Source organism: Capricornis sumatraensis, chromosome 4 (assembly GCF_032405125.1).
Source record: "Capricornis sumatraensis isolate serow.1 chromosome 4, serow.2, whole genome shotgun sequence".
NCBI lineage: Eukaryota > Metazoa > Chordata > Mammalia > Artiodactyla > Bovidae > Capricornis > Capricornis sumatraensis.
In genome coordinates this window covers 112,608,512-112,631,340 of record NC_091072.1, presented here as the reverse complement: position 1 = coordinate 112,631,340, position 22,829 = coordinate 112,608,512, and the positions used below count along the sequence as shown (strand labels likewise).

At 44.9% G+C, this 22,829-nt stretch overlaps 1 protein-coding gene across 3 annotated transcripts in view; it reads left to right on the top strand.

Moving 5' to 3' along the window:
• The window catches only part of APPL2 (adaptor protein, phosphotyrosine interacting with PH domain and leucine zipper 2), a 54,398-nt gene that overhangs the window by 18,652 nt on the left and 12,917 nt on the right, over positions 1–22,829 (top strand). For 2 of the 3 annotated variants that reach the window (XM_068970130.1, XM_068970128.1), the window contains exons 3-14: positions 509–568; positions 1,134–1,205; positions 6,510–6,597; positions 9,096–9,137; positions 9,254–9,312; positions 10,273–10,419; positions 13,711–13,793; positions 17,008–17,166; positions 18,808–18,996; positions 20,435–20,477; positions 20,567–20,623; positions 20,724–20,812. In XM_068970130.1, the coding sequence (XP_068826231.1) occupies positions 509–568; positions 1,134–1,205; positions 6,510–6,597; positions 9,096–9,137; positions 9,254–9,312; positions 10,273–10,419; positions 13,711–13,793; positions 17,008–17,166; positions 18,808–18,996; positions 20,435–20,477; positions 20,567–20,623; positions 20,724–20,812 (1,088 nt within the window). Of the gene's footprint in view, positions 1–508; positions 569–1,133; positions 1,206–6,509; positions 6,598–9,095; positions 9,138–9,235; positions 9,313–10,272; positions 10,420–13,710; positions 13,794–17,007; positions 17,167–18,807; positions 18,997–20,434; positions 20,478–20,566; positions 20,624–20,723; positions 20,813–22,829 lie in introns of all 3 variants that reach the window. The other variant, XM_068970129.1, reaches the window with a different exon arrangement.

Below are 22,829 nucleotides of genomic sequence, written 5' to 3'. Positions count from 1 at the left end.
TGGGTGCTTTTCTACATGCCCATTCCTCCTGGAAAGCTCATCCTTGTGGCCAGTTCCTGGTCTTTCTCCAGGGATCTGTCTGCTTGAAACATCTCTTCATTAGAGACCATCCAGCTCCTCCCATCAGAGCCTCCTAATGCACCCAGTCTTTCCTCTGTGGGTCTCATCATGCTTGTAACTAGTTTTTAATGTCTGTTTCCCCAACAAACCCTGTGAGGGCAGGGACCAAACCTTGGTTGGATGTTCGGCACACTTTAGTGGTTTACTACATTTATTTACTGACTGAATGACCAGAAGGAGCACTGATTTATAAATGGTGGGTATGAGAAAAGCTTTTTTATAAAAAAAATTTTTTTTTTGTTTTGGTCTTCTTTTTCAAATAATTTCTGAACAAAGTATTTTATTATTTTATAGATACATATTATGTTTAAGGGATTCTCTGACATGGCATTATTTTCAGTGACTGTATGTGTGCTGGACAAATCTTACTTTTCTCTTTTCCCTACAGAATGAAATGTGCCTGGCTACTCAGCAGCTTTCTAAGCAACTGCTGGCATATGAAAAACAGGTAACTTGATAAATATGTGGCATATGTCTTAAGAGAGTCCTAGGTGGAGTTCTTACAAAGGAATGTTCTGGGGGCATCCTTTAGAGACCTTCCTTCTAACTTTGTTTTTTTCCATAGGCCAGTTCCATTTTTTCTTGTTCTTGCCTTTTCTTATCCACTGATAAATTCTAACTGATGATTATCCGAAAGTCTTTATGATGTATTCTTATATATGTATTCTTAAAATTAGCTTACAAAAGTAATCAACTGCCCTGAGGGTTCGTATTTTTTGAGGGACTACAAGTGCATCAACACTAAGAATTCCAGGCAATAAACTGAAAGATACTATTATATCCTGATAGAAGGGTGACGACCAACAACGGGATAGCCTGGGAAGGGCAGCTGACAGCGTGGCTGGGGCAGAACACGGGAGAGCTCTGGTTCTCTGCAGTCAGACACTCTGACGTCATGTGCTCTTGGGAGGGGAGGAAGTCGATGTAGAGGGCAGTGTCTTGTGGGATGATGCTATAGTGCTGAATCCCCTGGCATTTAGCTAACACCTGGCACTTTTTTCCTTTGGTCTTAGAATTTTGCTCTTGGCAAAGGGGATGAAGAGGTCATTTCTACACTGCACTATTTTTCCAAAGTGGTGGATGAGGTAAGATGGCAACATGGCAATTTTTTTTTTTTTTGATTGAAGGATAAAGGTTTTACAGAATTGTGTTTGTTTCTGCCAAACATCAACATGAATCAGCCATAGGTATACCTAGCAAATTTTTATTTGATTCTTTTTTTGAACTTTCTTTCCTCTTTATTTCGGCCTACTTTTTATTTTTAGGTATCTACTTAAATATCTGAGAAGGTATCTCAGCCTTATCTTCCAAGGCTCATTTCATAAATGAGATTTGTATGCAGTTATGTTTGATTTTGGCTTGAAGGGACAGGCCTTGGTACACATAGCAATAGATTGAAAGAAAGACTTCTAAAAATTCAGTTTCCTAAGGAGGAAGAATTAGTGTCTCGGGGCTGCTGTAATAAAGTTACACATAGGTGGCCTGAAACAATGGAAATATATTCTCTCACAGTTCTGGAGGCCACAAGTATGAAATCAAGTTGTTGGCAGGGCCACGTTCCCTCTGGAGCATCCAGAGGAGAATCTGTCCTTGCTCCTCCCAACTCCTGGTGACTCTGGGTGTTCCTTGACTTGTGGCAGCATCACCCCCGTCTCTACCCCTGAGTTCACATGGCCTTCTCTCCCTACCCTACCACCATCTGTTTGCTCCATGTCTGTGTCCTATTCTCTTATTAGAACACTTGTCAGTGGATTTAGGGCACACCTGGATAACCCAGAGTGATCTTATTTTAAGATCCTTTATTGTATCTGCAAAGATCCTTTTCCCTAAATTCACATGGTATAGACATCACTTTACGGGGAGTGTGAGTCAACCCACTACAGAGAGATTTTGACAACTGTTCTTATGGCTCTGTTGTATAATATATTTGGAATATTTGTGAATAGCATGTGTTGGTATAGGAGAAGTGTCTACATCCTGATCATAAAAAACTTAAGAGCTCAGGTGCTACAGGTGCTGGGCAGCACCCTCTGCCAAATTAGATGAGCGTAAACGACTTCATTTTTCAAGGCGTTTGTAGCGCTTACAATAGAACATCTTCAGAGAATAAGCAAACAAGACAGTGCACGGGTGCCACTGCATTGCGCCACCGTTGATACAAAGGTGACGCTGTCTTCAGTTTAAAAAATGAGAAACTAATGTTCACATAAATTTGTGCCAGTTGTCTGTTCATTCAGTTCACCAAGTTGATATTCATTCAACAAATAGTGACCACCTGCTATTTAGCAGATGCAGTTCCAGGCACTAGGGATGTGGATACAAACTGTCCAGTTGGTAGTGAGCTTTGTCCTCTGTTCCACTGCTGGGGCTCTTTGTATAATAATATGGATGCATGTCTAGTCTAGAAGAGGAGGAAGATGAATGGAAAATGGAATTAGGGAAGAGCAACAAGTAATTTTGTTGAAGGTGAGAAGAATTTTCCTTAGTTAACAGTAAATGAATAGCCCGGGGGAGAAGCGGTAGTCTGCACTCACTGAAGTTATGTTTTCTTGACCAAAAGAGAGTTGCTAAGGAAATGTGGTTATTTGTGAAAACCCTAAATTAGGATTTCCACTTTAAGATCTTTACTTATAACTATATTTTCCTGGGCAGGAATGATCATTCTTCTTTTTTTTTTTTTAATGAATTGATTTTTATTGAAACATAGTTGATTACAGCAAAGTGATTCAGATATATATTTTTTCTTTCATATTCCTTTCCATTATAGGTTCTTACACAATATTGAATAGAGTAGGACCTTGTTTATTTTATATGTAGTAGTTTATATCTGCTAATCTCAAACTCCTAACTTATTCTTCCACACCTTTTCCTCTTTGGTAACTTTAAGTTTGCTTTCTATGTCTGTGAGTCTGTTTCTGTTTTGTAAATAAGCACATTTGTATCATATTTTAAATTCCATGTATAAGTGATACCACATGATTTCCATAGTAGCTGCACTGGTTTACATTCCCACCAATAGTATAGGAGCCTTCTCTTTTCTCCACACCCTCTTCAGCATTTATTATACCTCAGTGTAGTTTTCATTTGCATCTCTCTAACAATTAGTGATGTTGAGCGTCTTTTCATGAACTTACTGGCCAGTGATGATTCTTTCAGTGGGGAATGATTATTCCAAAAGGATGGAAGGTTGGAAGTGTGATTTTTATAGGCAGTATCATAGCCTTCTGGAAACTTAGCACTGTGACTTTTCACACAAGCCTGTTGATGTCAAGACTTAAGCCAGTGAAAGCAGTTAACTCAGGTGGGAAGTAGAGAGTAACTTTTGAGGTAGTTTTCTCTACCTGGGTCTATATCAGATTGACAATTTTTCAAAAGAAGTAATTTGACTCAGAAATTGAAAAATCCAACTAAAAGTATAGATTTGTGTCACTTATATTTAATAGGATGTGTTGGATTCAGATCTTTGATATTATAGGCATATAGAGATTTTTATCCTTGATGATTTCACCAAAAGCAAGGTTTCTAGATTACTTATTTTTAGTGCATCTGAGACAGGAAATTTTTGACATTATTGATTCCATTGCCCAGTGTGTCAGGCCCTCTCCTCTGAGTGTTACTTATTCACGTTATTGTTTTATCCTCAAAAGAGTCATGCAAGGAGCATGCTGCGTTGCCCATTTTCTGTGTGATGATACTGAAGAGCCAAGAGAAGGTCTGTGTTCTTTGCATACTTCTCAGCAGAGGTGGTGTGTTTGGAAGTGATTATTCCTTACCTCCCAAGGCCCCAAAGGAAAGAGTTGGTGACACAGATCCCTTGATCCTTCAGAAGAAATTAGGAAGAAAATGAATAATTCGGAAATTTGCCATTCCTGAGGTATATAACCTTTGGAAAGAAAACCATTTAACCTCTCTGTGTTTTGTTTTTTTTTCATTTGTAAATGACAGAAGCAGGATAGTCCACTTAACCAAGCTGTTATAAAGATTATATTAAACAATTAGAGCATTTGATGCAGAGCCAGTTCATTGAATTCATCTAATTAATTGTTAGTAAAAAAAAAAAAAAGGTACATTTCCTATTGCAGTTATTCAGGAAAAGTAGTTAACATGTTCTATCCTAATGCGTTTTTTGGCATGGCTGTCTTCATGTGTTCCCCCACAGGGAGAAAAACAAAAACAAAAAACTGCCATCCTTTGGCTTGATTGAAAGACAAGGGGAACATTGACTGGCCAGCTGCTCCCTTGCCTGACAGATGGTTGACCTTAGGCCAGTTTTTAATCTTGTCAGAGCCTCTGAAAGCACCACCCTGAAGGACCAGATCTGTTGGGAGATCTGTGTGCAAAAGGGGGATGTGGGTGTGTCTTTGATCGCTGCTGAAAGAAACTTCGCCTAACATTTACCCCAAAAAACAATCCCTGGGTGATTTCTCCTTATACACCCAACAGGAATCCCAGAGCATCCTCATAGTATCTGGAAGTCAGGGCCTTCCACTGTGTTCATTACCAACTACCACACGTTAAATGTTTTGGCCACTTTGTGAGCATGAAAGACAAACTGTATCCCAGACAATGTTTTGAGAAGAGTGTGAATTTTAGATCTCAGTAGCCTGGTTCCAAATAGGAAAAGGAGTATGTCAAGGCTGTATATTGTCACCCTGCTTATTTAACTTATATGCAGAGTACATCATGAGAAACGCTGGGCTGGAAGAAGCACAAGCTGGAATCAAGATTGCTGGGAGAAATATCAATAACCTCAGATATGCAGATGACACCACCCTCATGGCAGAAAGTGAAGAGGAACTAAAAAGCCTCTTGATGAAAGTGAAAGAAGAGAGTGAAAAAGTTGGCTTATACCTCAACATTCAGAAAACGAGGATCATGGCATCTGGTGCCATCACTTCATGGGAAATAGATGGGGAAACAGTGGAAACAGTGTCAGACTTTATTTTTTTTGGGTTCCAAAATCGCTGCAGATGGTGACTGCAGCCATGAAATTAAAAGACGCTTACTCCTTGGAAGGAAAGTTAATGACCAACCTAGATAGTATATTGAAAAGCAGAGACATTACTTTGCCAACAAAGGTCCATCTAGTCAAGGCTATGGTTTTTCCAGTGGTCATGTATGGATGTGAGAGTTGGACTGTGAAGAAAGTTGAGCACCGAAGAATTGATGGTTTTGAAGTGTGGTGTTGGAGAAGACTCTTGAGAGTCCCTTGGACTGCAAGGAAATCCAACCAGTCCATTCTAAAGGAGGTCAGCCTTGGGTGTTCTTTGGAAGGAATGATGCTAAAGCTGAAACTCCAGTACTTTGGCCACCTGATGCAAAGAGTTGACTCATTGGAAGACTCTGATGCTGGGAGGGATTGGGGGCAGGAGGAGAAGGGGACAACAGAGGATGAGATGGCTGGATGGCATCACCGACTCGATGGACGTGAGTTTGAGTGAACTCTGGGAGTTGGTGATGGACAGGGAGGCCTGGCATGCTGCAGTTCATGGGGTCACAAAGAGTTGGACACGACTGAGCGACTGAACTGAACTGAACTGAGCCAGGGATTAACATCCTAGCTGTTCCACTGATTTGCTCTGTAGATTTAGATATTTATTTGCCCACTTATAAAACTGAGTATAATAAATAATACCCATCTGACAGAGTAGATGGGAACTAAGTGATATAAAAGCACAGAAAGCGGGCACACAAAGTGGTGCATGAGGTGCTCCAAAGTGTTCATGCTGGTGGTGATGATTTTTATTTCTCCTAGACCTTTTACAAAGACAGGATTTAGTAAGGCCTTGAGATGGAAGAGAGGAAAGAATCAAGAGCTGTTAAAATTATCTGGTGAGGAGGAGCGTATCTGAATATAGCCTTCTTGCTCCTGGAAATGTCTGCAATCTGGCTGGTTGTCTCCGCAGGGAGCTTTCTCTCTCATAGCATTTCCCAGGTCCCCAGTGCCTACACTTGCAAGGTAGGTAGGTTCCAAGCAGGCCAGTCTTTAAGGTATGACCTCAGCCCCATCTGAGAGAACATGCTCACACAGAGGCCTGGCAAAGTGCTAACCTTACTGCCCACACATCAGAGCTTTTTCCTTCTCTAGGGACATGTGGCTCATGTCAAGAACACAGAGCCAGAATTTGCACAGTAAACAAACAATAACCATGGGCTCAGAAATTCCTTTAGCAAACTTAAATGGTGCATTGGTCAGTTAGAACCTTGCCTTTAGTTTTTAATACCTCTTTGCCTATGTCATTTACTGCTTTATGAAGGGTAATTTATTTGCTGAGAAGTCTAACTGAGCTCTTTAATCACATGGAAGTGTTCAGTGTGATCACTCGGTGAAATAAGACAGTCAGAAATAGTAGGTATTATTTTCTTCAATAGAGTTCTCTTTCTTTCAGCTTAATGTTCTCCATACAGAGCTGGCTAAACAGTTGGCAGACACAATGGTTCTACCAATTATACAATTTCGAGAAAAGGATCTTACAGGTAAAGTATCTGAGTTCAATGCCATATACTTTCAGAATATTAATTCTTTTAGTATTTTTTTTTTCTGCAACTATTTCTTTTAAGTGTGTGGATCATTGAGAAATACCCTCTTTTTCAGCTTTTATTAAATCCTCACAGTGTTCTTGGCTCACCTAAAGGAAGTCAAAGGCTAATAAGAAAACAGAGTTGGAAACAATTGTAATGTGACTAGGGCAGCTTGATAGGGCTGTACAGGGAACAGAAACTGCACATAGAAAGGCGTTATTACCCTTTGGAGGGTAGGGTGCCAAGGAAGGCTTCCTAGAGAAGATCTCTGAGCTGGGTTTTGATAAATAAATGTTTACCAAGTAGACAGAGATAACAAGACTCATATTACAGGTTGTTGTTGATCAGTCGCTAAGTCATGTCCAGTGTTTTTGACTCCATGGACTGCAGCAAGCCAGGCTTCCTTCCGTGTCCTTCACTGTCTCCTGGAGTTTGCCCAAACTTATGTTGGGGGCATTTGTAAAGGCATGCTGTTCCTGTGGAGCCATGAATACTTTGGAATGTAAGTGGGAAGCTTCAGGAGGAAAGGCCAAAGTGGGGACCATGCGGTATCCGTGCTCGATTCTGGGATGTAGCTGTGAACAACAACAGTGGAGCTCACATTTAGTGGGAGGGAGTACCTGTGACTAGTTCAGAGAGCCTAGTTGCTCTTTTGGGTTAATTTTGGTTCTTCAACTAAAATAAAACTTTAGAATAATTTTATATCATTTGAAATGAAGGTAGTGAAAAAATGTATAATCTTGAAAAAACTTAGTTAATATTACTTTTGGGAATGTGGGTTTTCTAGTCCTTTTGTCCATTTTTATTTCATTGAAAATGTTCATTGCTCAAAGAGTAAAGATTGTATTTTCTACAACACCAATATAAAAAATTGCAGAACAGAAAGTCTGAACCTGAGTACTGAAGGCTCTGTTGTTCAGGATAGTACTTCGTCTTTAAAAATACAGCACCTTAAAGTTTTTGTTTTAGGCAGAAAAGATGCCATTCATGGAAGGCCAGATCTCAAACATGAAGCTTTCTTCCCCCTCACTTTGAGATCCCCTGTGATCATGTCACCCTAAACTCCCCCCAAGTAGAGTAGCACTTGGCAGCAGCAATGCTTGATAAATAAAATGTAATACATGTCAGCTTGTATGAAGAGAAATCTCAACTGAGCAGGATTTTTCATGTTTTTTAGTGTTGCTCATCTATAATCGCATGTAAATCCCAGACCTAAATACAGTCCTGTCCTGTGCTGTTTATCCAGTGGTAACTGAAAACTTCATTGAGTGCATTTTAAAAAAAGATTTTCTCTAAATGAAAATACATGTAGGGGTGTCATTTGAAAAACAAACTCTTAAGTCTTTTGGAGACAGAAGAATCCCCCCCTGACAACTTGTATGGTCAAACTGATGTTTCTCAGGTTTGTTGGTGGGAACCTCAGCCTGACATGCCCTGCAGCCTTGATGACATGGCCCTTGTTAGTCCAGAGGGCCCAACTTGTGGAGCAGTAATATTTACCAGGATGATAATTTTTTTTTTAAGATAATAAAAGTATCCAGTAATAGTGGAAAGAGAAGTCTCTTAGTATTCATGAAAAAAGTTGTTATACTTTTCTGATAACACCAAGACAGAGATTTGAAGGGTTTGCCTTGGGTCATACCAACTCTTTAGTGACCCCATGGACTGTAGCCCACCAGGCTCCTCTGTCCATGGGATTTCCCAGGCAAGAATACTGGAGTGGGTTGCCATTTCCTCCTCCAGGGGATCTTCCCAACCAAGGGATTGAACCTGGGTCTCCTGCATTAGCAGGGGAGTTCCTTACCACTGAACTATCTGGGAGGCCTGCTTACCCACCAGCATAAGTACATAATCTGAATGAATATAATGCAAGAGTTTTTAAGCAAGTGATTTAAAATTGATAAGGAAAAAACTCTAAAACTGCTCCAACGGGAAGTAAAATATGAGAAAGAAAGAATAGAAAGGCAGAAAGTAGCCTCCATATTAGAAAATATAACAAAAATGTGAAGAGAAATTTATAAGCTGGAAGCAGTTTTGAGACAAAAAACAACATAGAAAATGTGAAAATGCTTTTCTCTGTTGATAAAGTAAAAATGGATTATTTTAGAATTGTAGAAAGTGTCGCTTCCTTTTAAATATCTTCATGCTTTTAAGTTTTTAACCTTGGATGGTCATTGCTCTCTAACATTGACTTTTTTGGTCTTACTTTGTTAAGCCATCTTTATACATGATGTGTGTGGCACCTACATGGGGTAATATTTATTGGTGTTGACTTGTTGCAAGTACAGTATACTAGATCGCTTCAGAAGTTTTTCATTAAAGCAAGCATCCCTAGTCACCAGGACCTGGGAGTGCTGGTGAAGACTTTCCCCTTCCATGTACATATCTTTATTTTCCTGGGAAAGCATACTTTCTTTTTCTTTGTTTTAAGATGTTTCTTTTCTCTTATTCAGAAGTAAGCACTTTAAAGGATCTTTTCGGACTCGCCAGCAGCGGTAAGCATCTTCTCTGGTCTTGGTATGAGGGTTTAGTTTGTCTGTGGGTAGAGATGCTGAATGAATGTTCTTGCCTTTCAACCCATCTGGGTGCTAAAATGTCTGTTTATTTTTAGAGCATGACCTCTCAATGGCAAAATATAGTAGGCTTCCTAAAAAAAAGGAGAATGAAAAGGTAAGAAAACCTACCTTCCGTGTTATTTTTCACTTCATTTATTTAAGCTCCTTTTATGTTTTCCTGTTACGAATTTGTGGCATTGAGGGTGTTCTGAGAATTTTTTTTTTCCTACACATGGATTTTTAAAAATATTTTTTCCAAATCTCTTAAGTAGACTTCTGCTTCCCTGTTCTAGCTTTTCAAACTGGTTTATTAAACATGAACTTGGAACCACTGTAAAATGATAATCATGTAATGATTCTATCTTAAGCTTGATACCTCATATGATTATCTGACTCAAATATACTCAGGCACTTGATCTCCTTGCCCTGGATGTAGCCTCTGATTCTTTAACTCATGCTTTCTAGCTTCTTAGGTGCTATAGAGAATATCGGGGACTTCCCTATAGCTCAGATGGTAAAGAATCTGCCTGCAGTGCAGGAGACCCGGGTTCAGTCCCTGGGTTAAGATCCCCTGGAGAAGGAAATGGCAACCCACTCCAGTATTCTTGCCTGGAGAATCCCATGGACAGAGGAGCCTGGTGGGCCACAGTTCAAGGGGTCACAAAGAGTTGGACACAACTAAATGACTAACACACACACACACGGAGAATATCGAATATTTTCAGATGTATAACTTGCACTTCCGTTCCATGATTTCCTGGGAATACAGTCTTAAGAGTGAAGCAGCATGTGTATGGCTTTGATTGCATGCTGCCATATTATTCTCCTAAAGGACTGTAGTTCTTTGTAGTACTGCCAGCAGAAAGTCTTGGCTTCACCCTCACAAACACTGAGATGCCATTAATTTTGGTATTTTTAATTTGACTTCTTAAAAAGTTGGGGAAGAACCTTATGTTTTTTGTCACAAGTATTGCTCTAATGAATAAACAAACATATTTTGAACTTGCCAGCCCGTACAGAATTGCCGCTTGCTTTGGACAGCTTGCCATTGGTTTTCCTTTCCTCTCTTAACCAGGTGAAGGCTGAAATCGTGAAGGAGGTGGCAGCAGCCCGGCGAAAACAGCACCTTTCCTCCCTTCAATACTACTGTGCCCTCAATGCGCTGCAGTACAGGAAGCGTGTGGCCATGATGGAGCCCATGCTGGGCTTTGCCCATGGACAGGTAGGGCTGTCCCCCTGCCCCAAGGCCTCAGACCTGACCAGCTGTGGAGAACAGCGTGGTGTTCTGCTGACGAAGCCCCTAGGAGACATGGAAGCATCATCAGAGAAAAAAACACAGATGCACAGCCTTCCTAGAAGCTACTAGATGCCAGCACTTGGACAGCTGCCAGAGGGGCTGGGTCCTCAGTAGCTGGACTTGTTAGGCTGTATGTGCAGGAAACAATGGCCCGTTCCCAGGACTCCCGTGGGGAGGAGCCGGCATGGCCTCTGTGTCTGATTCCAATGAAAGCCAGGCCTGGTCCAATTTTCTGAGAAGCCTCTGACTCCCAGATTGGTAGAACTGGGCCTGCAACCCAGGACTCCGCATGTTCCTTTGTCTTCTGTGTGGGAGGGGCTCTTCTCACAAGATAACCTTGCTGAGGTTATTGCCAGCACCTTGGCTTCTGGGGCATGGGGAAACATTGCCACTGCCTGATGAAGTCTCTGTAGAATACTGATCCACCTTCTTCCTCCCATTTCATGGACTACTGAACACTGTCTGCAGGGAGGCTACAGTTTCAGGATGAGGCCTTGACCTGGGACACCAGCCCTCGCACTTCACCCCTACCTACCCTGCGTTTGCCCCACTTAGCTTGGCTCCAAAACCTCACTTGGGCACGTGAGAAACACACCTGGGAATCTTCTCAGTTAACCTTCTAGGGACTGAAGGGAATGTGAAGAAGCAAAACGTTGAGAAGAAGAAAAGCAACTTTTAAAAAACCCCACATGTGAGCATCTATTATTTTTAAAATACATTTTAAGAATACATATATTTCCAAAAAATAAAATATCCATTTCATTCAAAAAGAGAATAAGAGAGAACCTTCGAACATTTAAGCTCAGCTATCTTCTCAATATGTTTGTTACATTGTTTAGTGGTGGGGACAGTAAGGTCAGCTTATGTCTTCGGAGGTAATATTTAACCAGGGCAGTATAATCTGTGTGTCAGCTGAGTAAAGCTGGATTAAACCAGAAACTAGCGCTGTCCAGCTGTGGGCCCCAATCCTGAGCAAATCCTTGGGCACTGCCCAGCTTCCTCGGAAGGGGCACATGTGTCTGCTCGTGTATATTCACACTCTGCTGCCCTCCCCTCTTCTGCTAAATACTGTCCCTCTGCCCCTGCCCTTGTCCTGGCATTGTTAGAGAATGCCAGTACTCCCTTGTTCTCTCTGACTAATACCTCTTCTTACATCTGACCTCCTTGATTAGCAGTTCTTGCCTTTGGAGCAGTATTCTTTCTCAGTTAGAGGCCCCAAGTCAGGGAAGGACCTGGACTCAGCATCTCAGAAAGATGAACAGCTCCAGGCCTGACAGGTCAGTGCTTGGGGAGCTGGGTTGGTCAGAGGAGGGTCCTCACAAGGCCTGAAGGATGGGTTTGATACTGACTTGTTTCACTGGCTTTCACAGCCAAGGATTCTAGCGCATCTCCCAGCCTGGCCGCAGAGGGGAAGACAAGACATCAGGTGCAGTAGCGCGGTGTAGCCCCTGCACCTAGGAAGGCAGAGCAGAGCACACCATCCTTGTTGGGTGGTGGCAGCATCGTTTTCGAGGACTGAGGATGGCATGTTTCATTTTTTATATGAAAAGTGTGCAGATTTCAAGACAGAAGGCTGGATGAATGTCTCACCCTGCAGACTTCTAAATTCTGGTAAAAACAATAGTTCCTTCCTGTAAATGAGGTTGTTGTCTGACACCGTGAATCTTTGGATGATTCTGAAGCATTCACTGTCCTCCTGCCTCATCAGCCCTCTGTACCCACTGCCCACGGAGCATCTGCTTTGGTAGCTGGTGGTCATGTGACCACAGTACTTCTGCTTTTCACAGAGGGCCACAAACTGAGGGCTTCGGATGATGTTGCACCAAATGAGACTTCTCAGCACCATCCACTTCAGTGAAGGTGGTTTGACTCCAGTTTTTCCTTCTCTGGCCCTCAGTAAACAGGTTTCCAATTAAGCTATGATTCAATCTTGATGCCTACCCACAGATTGAGGTTTTGTAATCTGTGTACAGGTACATGAGAACACAAAAAATGTTGTATTTACAGGGTGAGTCGTACATCACATGGTTGTAGAAGCCGGTGGGTGAATGCCTTCCTTCCGTCAGGTGGTTTAAAGGACTGCATGAGCCTCTGCCCTCGGCCTTTACAGAATAGTAGAGGAGCTGAGGTATAGACTTAGCATCAATTCCAAGGAGTTCAGGGTGGGGAAGCAGAGGAAAAGCCACCTTCATGCTGTGCCCTCAGAAATGTAGAATGCTTATTTAACAGACTTTGATGTTTAACATTTCTGGGACTCAGAGTGGCATTTACAGTGTTGATCTCTGTATGGGTCCAAGATCATGGAGCCAGGGCATCTCCCTGCAGGTATTCCTCGCATTAGGAATACCCGGAGCCTTGTGTTTCTGTACCGTAAGAACTAAGTACACTGGTGTATGTGCCTCCCCAGGGTGTCTGGGGGCCCAGGTGTGAGGATGTCAGAACTGTACCAATGACACCTCCTAGCCTCTTAGAGGTGAAAGGTGGGTTTCCATGCCCACCACCCAGATAAGGCCTGCTTCCAGATCAGAATGTTGGGGAGCAGGAGGGCCCCGCCCCCAGTGTCCAGCACCTACACAGTGCCACAGCCCTGCTGTGTCCTCCTCATGCACGATCCCCTTTAAGTTGATGTCGGAGTTGGAAGGGCCTTTTAAGGATCTTCAGCCCCATTTTCCTTCTGCAAGCTGGCAGCCAGGCCACCATCTGGCCTGTGTTCAGAGCCACACGTGGCTCAGTGAGAAGAGGCCGTCAGTGTGGCCTTCCCTTCACTGAGAGCTGCACACTGCTTCTCTGCTTCTTGCTGGTGCTGTGCATGTCACCGTGTTGGCTGCTGGAGACCCAAAGGTGAATAAGACCTAATACTGGCCCTGAAGAGATGACTCTACATTCACACAGGAAAAAGGCAGATGATAATATCTAAATAATTATCAGTAGTAGTTATTGATGAGGGGGGTATGTACCAAGCCCTTATACTACCTCTGGTCTTCACAGCCTTTCAGCAAGCTAGCAGGCTTCACCCCCCTCCCTCTACCGACGCACTGAGGGCTTTGGGAGTAACTCTCGGCTGGTGAGGTGGGCCTCAGCTGGAAGGCAGTGAATGCTGCGGGCAGGAGGGCTCACTAGTGTCAACTGCCCTGATGCTGTCAAGCTCACATTTCATGAGTTTTATCAGTCACCTTTTCCAGACAGTTTTCAGAATGTCAAAATTGTATCTTTCAGATTAACTTTTTTAAGAAGGGAGCAGAGATGTTTTCCCAGAGTATGGACAGCTTCTTATCCTCCGTCGCAGACATGGTTCAAAGGTAATGCTGTGCTCTGGTTTGAATCTCCTTTGCCTTTTGTCTCTTCTCCTGAGTCAGTCTCTCTGCAAGGTGAGGGGAGCGCCCCATAAAGCCCCCGACCCTGACCGCCTCCACTCCAAAAACGCTCAGAGACGGCACCCATCTTTTCGCTGTGCTCTTTGTGAGTAGTGTGCTTGGAAAGTCATGATTTCTGCAATTCTTGACTTGTATGGAGCCAGAGTCCTATCTACTACAAATTCTAAATAAAAATTAAAACGTCCACAAGGGTACTTTCCCATTAAGTCCAAGTTCCTCTTCTTAACATCATCTTTTTTAATACTCAAGTTTCACGTTATAAGCCTATGAGTCCAGTTTAGAAGAGTGGCTTGCTTTTTTCTTTGAGAGCTAATGGGGTTATCAGCCAGAAGTGCTGCAGCTTTTCAGGAAACTCAGCATCATTTGTGAATGACAAATAGATAAATAAGACATTAAGCCTTCTTAAAATTCATTTACCAAACTGCAGCTCAGCTTTCCAAATGCAGACCGTCCTACCCACGTTTAATTGAGGCTGCGGCTGCTCTGAGTCTCCTCGCTTCCTGTCATCAGTGTCCCCGCTAGTGAGCTCATGGAAGGCGCCCAGGCACCGCCAACGCCAGGCTCATTTCATTAACAGCACAGACGTGTGGTTCCTTGAGCACTCCTCATGATTCCTGGAATACAGAAATGTTGTCTCTCTGTATATATAGATGTATAACTGACAAGTATAGGATCTTATTTTGTGTGGAAAAATGAGTGTTGTCCATTTTCTTGAGGATGCTGCATTTCAAAGTATCTTTAAAAGGCCAAGGAGCAGAATTTGTTTGGGCAATACATGGAGAGCTGCGGTTCAGGAAAGCGTATATTCCTTCGTGAAAGTCCCCAAACTGTTTTTTCCCTCTGATTGCTGCATGCACGTTAAATTTATAATTATGCTAGAAAGCAGTTTGTGAAATCTGAATTCAATTTCCTGCCTTGTAATTTGATTGTGAACCCCAGGAGTGTCAGGAGAAAGTGAAAATAGGGAGCCCATTAACTTGTCACTGCAAAACGCTCTCCCTTATCTCTCGCCGCCTCTCTCATCCTGCTTAACTCTCAGAATCCCATGGTTTTCTGTGTCTCTGCGAGAACTACTTGTGCTTCAGGGTTTTCTCGTGGACTAGATTTTTTTATTAACGGATGGTAGGACGTTTGTGCCCATTTCCGGCACGCTGCAGTGCTCGCATCCTCTCCTTGTTGGCGTCTCTCTCTCTGAACTGTCACCAGGGCACCAGCTGTTCCCACAGTCTTGTGACTCGGCCCTGGCCACACACCCTGCTCCCGAGGGCTGGGTCTACTTTTTTGAGTTGCGCTTCTGCTGCCTGACGAGGCATTTTGCTACAGAGGCAGCAGGTGGGGTTCCCAGCTGAACCCGGGAGCCCTGGAACCTCCTGGTTCAAACAGTGAAAGCATACAGTTAAGAATTCTCATTTTCCTATCCCTTACATTTTGTTCTGGTGAGTAGATAAATACTGCTGCCCCCCACCCCCGCCAGCCTATGAGAAGGGTCTTACTGCTGCACTGCCATATGTCAGCAGCCACCCCACCTGAGAGGCCAAGGGATGAGTGTCTCATGGCGGCTCTGGGCTCTGTGATGCTTCCCCTGGAGATGGATGCCTGGCCTCCCATACAGGTGTGAGAGGATTCAGAACCCAGCCTGAACCCACATGGGTGGTATTTCAAACCACCTCTGGTGCCAGGGGCTTTGCTTTTAATCCCTACTCCAAGTGATAACATGTCAGCCTTTTTTATTGTTTTTTTTTCCACACACACTTTTTAATTAAATAAAACATGATTTTGTAAAAAAAAAAAAAACTTTGAAGGGAACATTTGAAGATGGTGACTTTTCTCCCCTGTTCTCTGAATTCCTGCATTAGCTCAGAGTCTTTGAGCCTGAGTCCACACGGCTGGGGGAGGGGAAGGGGCTACAAGCTCCCTGCAGTTGTGCGCATGATGTTGTGGTGGTTCACATGAGGGCTCTTCTGGGGGAAAGCATGCTTACCTTTCATGAGATCTTCAGAGGCTTCTCACAAAAGCTGATGAGCCTACCAGATTCTGTATACGTCTGGCTTCCTCTTTCTACATCCTTACCGCTTAATTTTTTTTTTTTCTCATTTCTTTCTCTCAGCCTTGGCAGTGACAGGCAGGTTAAACTAATGAGGTTCATTGGTGGAGCCCCAGGCATTCCATTCAGATGTCCAAACAGCCAAAATTAACCCAGACTGACTGCTTGTATCCGGGCAGCATTAAACAAGACGGCAGTAGACAGGCAGTAGACACTGAACCTCCAAGAGGAGAACGTGGAATGACCAAGCCCGAGCTCACTCACCTGCAGAGCGCTTTTGAAAGGAAACGCTGAGGAGCTCACTCTAAAACCCTGGACTCAGTGGCCCCCAGGCTTCGTTCTGAAATCAACAGTGGAGTTCAGTCCTGCCTTCTTACTGCAGTGGGGAAGTGGAACAGTGCCTCCAGTTTGTTTTCTTGGGTGGAGGGACCATCCTGGCAGATTGTGTTTAAGACTTTATAACCCAGGCTGTCCTCACTGGGTGTGATAGCTGTTGGGGCCTCACCTTATCAGGGAGAAAAGGCAGCTAGCTGCTTGTTTCAAGGTAAAGCTTCCAGGTTTTCCACACTTCAGGGCACAAGGAAATGAAGCCAGACCATAGGCAAATTATGGCCCGCCAGCCCGTGCCATCTCTGGGCAGTTGAGTAGCTGTCACACAAGGGAGAAGCATTGGCCTTGCCTTTGTGTTTGTGCTTTAGTTGCTTTCCAGTCTCCAGTGGCCGTCTCCACTCCTGCCCATAATGACGGCCGTCTCCTTCTTGCCTCCCCGGCACTTCCACAGCTGCCAGCACCTGTGGCTCCCGAGGATGGGCTTGCCTTCTCAAACTCACACCGGTAGTTCTGAGCCTGGACACCACTGTGTCAGCAGAGTAACTGCTCACCTGGATTCAGGCCTCACCCAGTGCTATTCAGTTCTGCTCTGTTTGAAAACAGCCGTCTTGTTAACACTTTAGGTGACACAGACTGGAGTCCCTGTGGTCTTCAGCTTTCATGGCCTCAGGTGGAGCCTTGTGTATCCTGTGTGAGCCAGGAAGCCATGGGGAGGCTCCACCATCTGCTGTGACAAGTGACTGATCTGACACCTTCTGTCTCAAGCATCCAGGTGGAACTAGAAGTGGAAGCAGAGAAGATGAGGGCATCCCAGCAAGAATTACTTTCTCTCGACGAAGCTGTTTACACCCCAGACTTCGATGTGGCTGCACCCCAGATCAACAGGAACCTTATCCAGAAGGCCGGTTACCTTAATCTTAGAAAGTAAGAGTGCTCTGCCCGCCCCCTTCTCAAAGCTGTGTTCCGTAGCAGTGGCTGAAAGCACCTGTTATGTGCCCCATCAAAGGGTGGGGGTGTGTGAGGGTGAGGAAGAGCTCCCACCAGGCGCCCCTCCCGCCTGGGACACAGGACCTGGGCCGGGTCCCAAACTGTGCTGAGAGATGGGCTTGAAACAGTTGTGTGAGTAAGAACCTAGTACGTGGACTCCCAAGACACCACAGGCCACCCCTTCCTGCTCACCAGGGCCATTTGTAAGTAGACTGCTCTTAGTGGTCATCGTCCTAGACCACTGAGACCCTTCCCCAGACTCCCAGTGGGTGAGAGCAGTGTGCCAGTGACCCAGCACTGAGGCCAGAGTCTTGAGGGCCAGGAACTTATCAGAGTCGCCTAGATTTCTATAGACTGAATCTCATATTTAACCTTCAGGTCTTCCAACTGCCCATTTCAAATGAACAAGACACTCAGATTTACCTGAGCCTAAGAGCAGAGCAGGTGCAGTGGTGAACTCCTACTGGTCAGACGCCCTGGCTGGGCTGGGGCCCCGATCACTTCATTTATCAAATAGAGCTGAAAACTGAACCTACATCATAAAATTGTTACAAAGATTAACTGAGGTAATTCCTAGCAGGTATAAGCACTCCAGTGTTAGCTGTTACCATTTTTGGAAATTGTAATTATTGAGGCTGGAAACCTAGTGCCCTATACATAGTCACACTCCGTACACACTGAATGAACTAAATATATTCGACGCCCCCCAAATGGAGGGGGCATGAAGAGGAATTGCCAGCTGCTTTCCTTCCAGGGTGGAGCTCTTCGAGAGTCCATAAAGCTTATCAAGATCACAAGCCACACATCTCCTTTAGTTCTGTACCGAAAACTCCACAAGGTTCTGGTGTTACTGGTCAGGAACTGGATTTTTCTCTTGTAAACAGCCCACAAAACAAGAATAACATCTAAGCTGAAACAAAACCCAGTCTGATAAAAAGCGCCCAGGATTCTGGGGTATGTGCTGTGGGCTGAGGTGACCCTGGTAACTCTGTAACTAGATTTCGAGCAGTTCAGCTCTGAGTCTTCAGAGAAGTGGTCTTCAAGGTTTTCGGTGTCCGATGGCTGACACTGGGTTGAGAAGCCAAGTCTGGCTGCAGTGGCGTAGGTGCCCCGCACACATCCTGGAGCTGGCCCTGGGACCAGCAGAGCCTGTCAGCTCCCCACTCACTCAGGCTGCACTGTCCCCCCCACTGCTAGTCTTTGCACTTGAGTTCTTTTCAAAGCACTTTTGCTTTAATGTCAAGAAACCCATCGTTTCTGAAACACTGAAGTGAAGTGAAGTCACTCAGTCGTGTCCGACTCTTTGCGACCCCATAGACTGCAGCCTGCCAGGCTCTCTGTCCATGGGATTTTCTAGGCAATAGTACTGGAGTGGATTGCCATTTCTTTCTCCAGGGGACATTCCCAATGCAGGGCTCGAATCCGAGTCTCCCGCATTGTAGACAGAGGCTTTACCGTCTGAGCCACCAGGGAAGTCCTCTGAAACACTACCAGTACCCAATAAAGAGGCAGCAAGACTCTTGAGGTGCCGTTCATGCTCCTAGTGCTCATGGGCTTTTCACAATTCAATTCTCACAGTAAAACAGGGCTGGTCTCAACCACCTGGGAGAGACTCTACTTCTTCACCCAAGGCGGGAATCTCATGTGCCAGCCCAGGGGCGCCGTGGCCGGGGGCCTGATCCAGGACCTGGACAACTGCTCGGTGATGGCGGTGGACTGTGAGGACCGACGATACTGCTTCCAGATCACCACTCCCAATGGAAAAGCGTAGGCCACGCGGGTTTATGTGGGAGGAATGGGCAGTGAGTCCACCTCTGCGAGGGCCTCCTAAGTCACTCTGTGTGCTGGCCCTCCTTGGGGGAGGCCCCGCTCTGGGTGATGTTGACCTTTCCTGAGGGTTGTTTTATGTTCTCTTTAAGCAAGGATACTGGACCATATGGAGTCCAGCCTGCCTTTTATAAGAAGTCCCAGGGAGGAGACTTCCATGGAGGTCCAGTAGTTAAGACTCCATGCTTACACTGCTGGGGGTGCAGGTTGGATCTGTGTTCAGGGAACTAAGATCCTGCATGCCATGCAGCCAAAAAAAAGAAGTCCCAGGGAGGGTTTGTGTGTGGCTTTGGAGAAGGGGTGACCTACATGTGTAGAGCGCGATGGAAGGAGCTGTTGATCAGTAGAGACTCAGAGAGAGGGGTGGTGCCAGGCTCTTCCTGTTACTAGACAAGCCTTTGTGTCCACATCGTGTGGGTTGGCTGTGCAGCGAAAGGGGAAGTGGGTGCCTGCCTAAGGCGTCCACTGCTCCAGCTGACACAGCTGACGTGAGCAGGACGTTCGGCTGCAGCAGTGTCGTGTCATTAACACGCTTGTCCCCACATACTGCTGTGCACCTTGGGCCCAAAAGTGACCGATCACACACTTAACACATATCATATCATCACAGTAGACCCTGTCTGAGCGAGATCCCCTCTCACTTGGAGCAGTGGTCTGAAACTGCTTCACGGAGTCCGGAGCCCCGTGAAGTGTTCTAGGCCTCACCTGCTTGTGGGGCGGAGTGGCCTGTGCTCAGCGCTGCTCTGCTTACATTTCCTTTCTCCACTGGGCTTCTGAGCTGAGATTCTCAGGGGAGGGGGCAGTGTTGTATGGTGTAGACCGTCTCTTCTCCCAGAATGGCAGAGCATATTCAGACATCAACCTTCCTCCCTGGGTGCTGGGAAATGACTTGGGAATGAAGATACCGGATTCTAGTCACAGTCCCAGGCAGTTATGAAACTCCTCTGGGCTTCACTTCCCTGAGATAAGAAACAGGGATATGATCCACGTTCCCCAGCTCCCAGAGACGTGATGAGGAACACAGGAACTGGCAGGTGTGGAGTCCCTTCAGGAGCGATGCCTTTATGGAAGTAGGGCAGGATTGCACGTGTCTTACTCCCAGTCCACGGCATGCAGAGATTCAGTTCTTAGGAAGGCGTGGAATGGCTGCTGGTTCTTTGGGTGTGGCTGGAGGAGTGGTGAGGCCACAGTTTTGGCTACCTTGGATCATCTACGCAGGGCCACAAGATGGTCCACGCTGCAGAATCATGACCTTGGGCTAGCAGGTCTGAGTCCAGCTTGCTCACTGTAGAGATGGGAAACCTGAGGCCCAGGGGAGGGAAGTATGCCCCAGTCACAGAGATCTGGGAAGCACTTACTTAGATGTACTTTATTTCAGGGGAATAATCCTCCAGGCAGAAAGCAGAAAGGAAAATGAAGAGGTAAAGATTTCGTTTGTTTCATTCTGTTGTAGTATGGTGTGTGACTTTGGGATTCAGCAGGTGTTTTTTTTTTTAAATGTCCTTTGCAGTGGATATGTGCAATAAACAACATCTCCAGACAGATCTACCTGACTGACAACCCAGAGGTAATTCACAGCCACCACCCCTGCATCTCAGCACTTTTCTTAGTGTGAAAGGTAAGCGTCCACCTCTTGGACCTGAGTGTGTCTTCCTGTGGATTTTTAGGCAGTCGCCATCAAGCTGAATCAGACGGCTCTCCAAGCAGTGACTCCAGTTACGAGCTTTGCAAAAAAACAAGAAAGTCCATGCCCCAGGTAACTAAAGGACAAAAGAAAAGTAGCTTTTATGGAGCCAAACTTTGTATTAGGAATTTCACATGTACTAGAAATTACATCCTTCCAGACCTCCCAGTTCAGCCCTGTACTACAGAACCAGTAACTCTGACCAGGAAAGGGTAAACACTTTGCTCAAGGTCACACCACAGATAGGGGGGCCAAGCCAGGATTCAAAGCTGTCAGCTTTCAACATCAGCATCCTTCCCTGGGCCCATGCAGCTCCAGCCTGAGCAAATAGAATGTGCATTGAGTGTCTAATAGGCATTCTCCCCACATTTGTATCAGTATCAACAGAGTTATGGAACCAAAACAAAATTTTTTAAAATAAGGAAGAAAATCACCTTTTGTGTGTCCATGTTACAGCTGCAGGCCTTATCAGCACATACAATGGTATTTTCATATGTGCATTTGTTTCACATACATATTTTCATATTTTTACTTTTTTCATAATTGTTGCTTTTAGTTCAGTTCAGTCCCTCAGTCGTGTACGACTCTTTACGACCCTATGAATCACAGCACACCAGGCCTCCCTGTCCATCACCAACTCCCAGAGTTCACTCAGACTCATGTCCATCGAGTCAGTGATGCCATCCAGCCATCTCATCCTCTGTCGTCCCCTTCTCCTCCTGCCCCCAATCCCTCCCAGCATCAGTTTTCCAATGAGTCAACTCTTCACATGAGGTGGCCAAAGTACTGGAGTTTCAGCTTTAACATCATTCCTTCCAAGGAAATCCCAGGGCTGATCTCCTTCAGAATGGACTGGTTGGATCTCCTTGCGGTCCAAGGGACTCTCAAGAGTCTTCTCCAACACCACACTTCAAAAGCATCAATTCTTCGGCCCTCAGCCTTCTTCACAGTCCAACTCTCACATCCATACATGACCACAGGAAAAACCATAGCCTTGACTAGACGGACCTTAGTTGGCAAAGTAATATCTCTGCTTTTGAATATGCTGTCTAGGTTGGTCATAACTTTTCTTCCAAGGAGTAAGCGTCTTTTAATTTCATGGCTGCAGTCACCATCTGCAGTGATTTTGGAGCCCCCCAAAATAAAGTCTGACACTGTTTCCACTGTTTCCCCATCTACTTCCCATGAAGTGATGGGACCAGATGCCATGATCTTTGTTTTCTGAATGTTGAGCTTTAAGCCAACTTTTTCACTCTCCTCTTTCACTTTCATCAAGAGGCTTTTTAGTTCCTCTTCACTTTCTGCCATAAGGGTGGTGTCACCTGCATATCTGAGGTTATTGATATTTCTCCCGGCAATGTTGATTCCAGCTTGTGCTTCTTCCAGTCCAGCGTTTCTCATGATGTACTCTGCATAGAAGTTACATAAGCAGGGTGATGCTTTGACTCCACACTATTCCATCAATTATTGTCTGTTTGACTACACTGGTTGTCTTCCCTTCCTTTACTTGCTGTTGTCATTTATAGTGAGCATTTTCACACAGACAGCTATCCTCTTTTATTCTAGGAATGCCCCCCTGTATCTAAATGGGATTTTCCATTAGTTAAATAATAGAAGGCTGATTTATCTGTTATGCTGATGAAAGCGTGGTATCAAAGGGTGAGTTAAATCATGAGTGTATCAGGCACCCATCTTCAATGGCATGGTAGAAAGAACCCCATTACATGTTTTACGGATACCGTCCAGTGATTCCAGAAGAAAGTTGTCAGAAAGCTCAGTTAAGTAACTTCCCAGGGTCTCAGTGCTGTGCAGTGTGGAGCCAGTGTTCACGCACCCAACACAGGGATGTGAGGAGGAAGAGCATGAAATGAAACAGAAGACAGGTTGAGTCTTGAAAGAATGGCAGCAGAGCAGGACTGCAGGCTTTGAGAAGTGGGGAGGCAGTCGGAACAGCGTGGGAAGACTGCTTGGTGACCGTTCCTAGGAGAGAGTGGGTGGGGTGGGAAAAGAGAAGGGCAGAGGGCCCCATAGAATGTCCTGTGAAGAGAACTTGAGCCAAGGGAATGAAAATGAGGAGGAGGCAACAAGT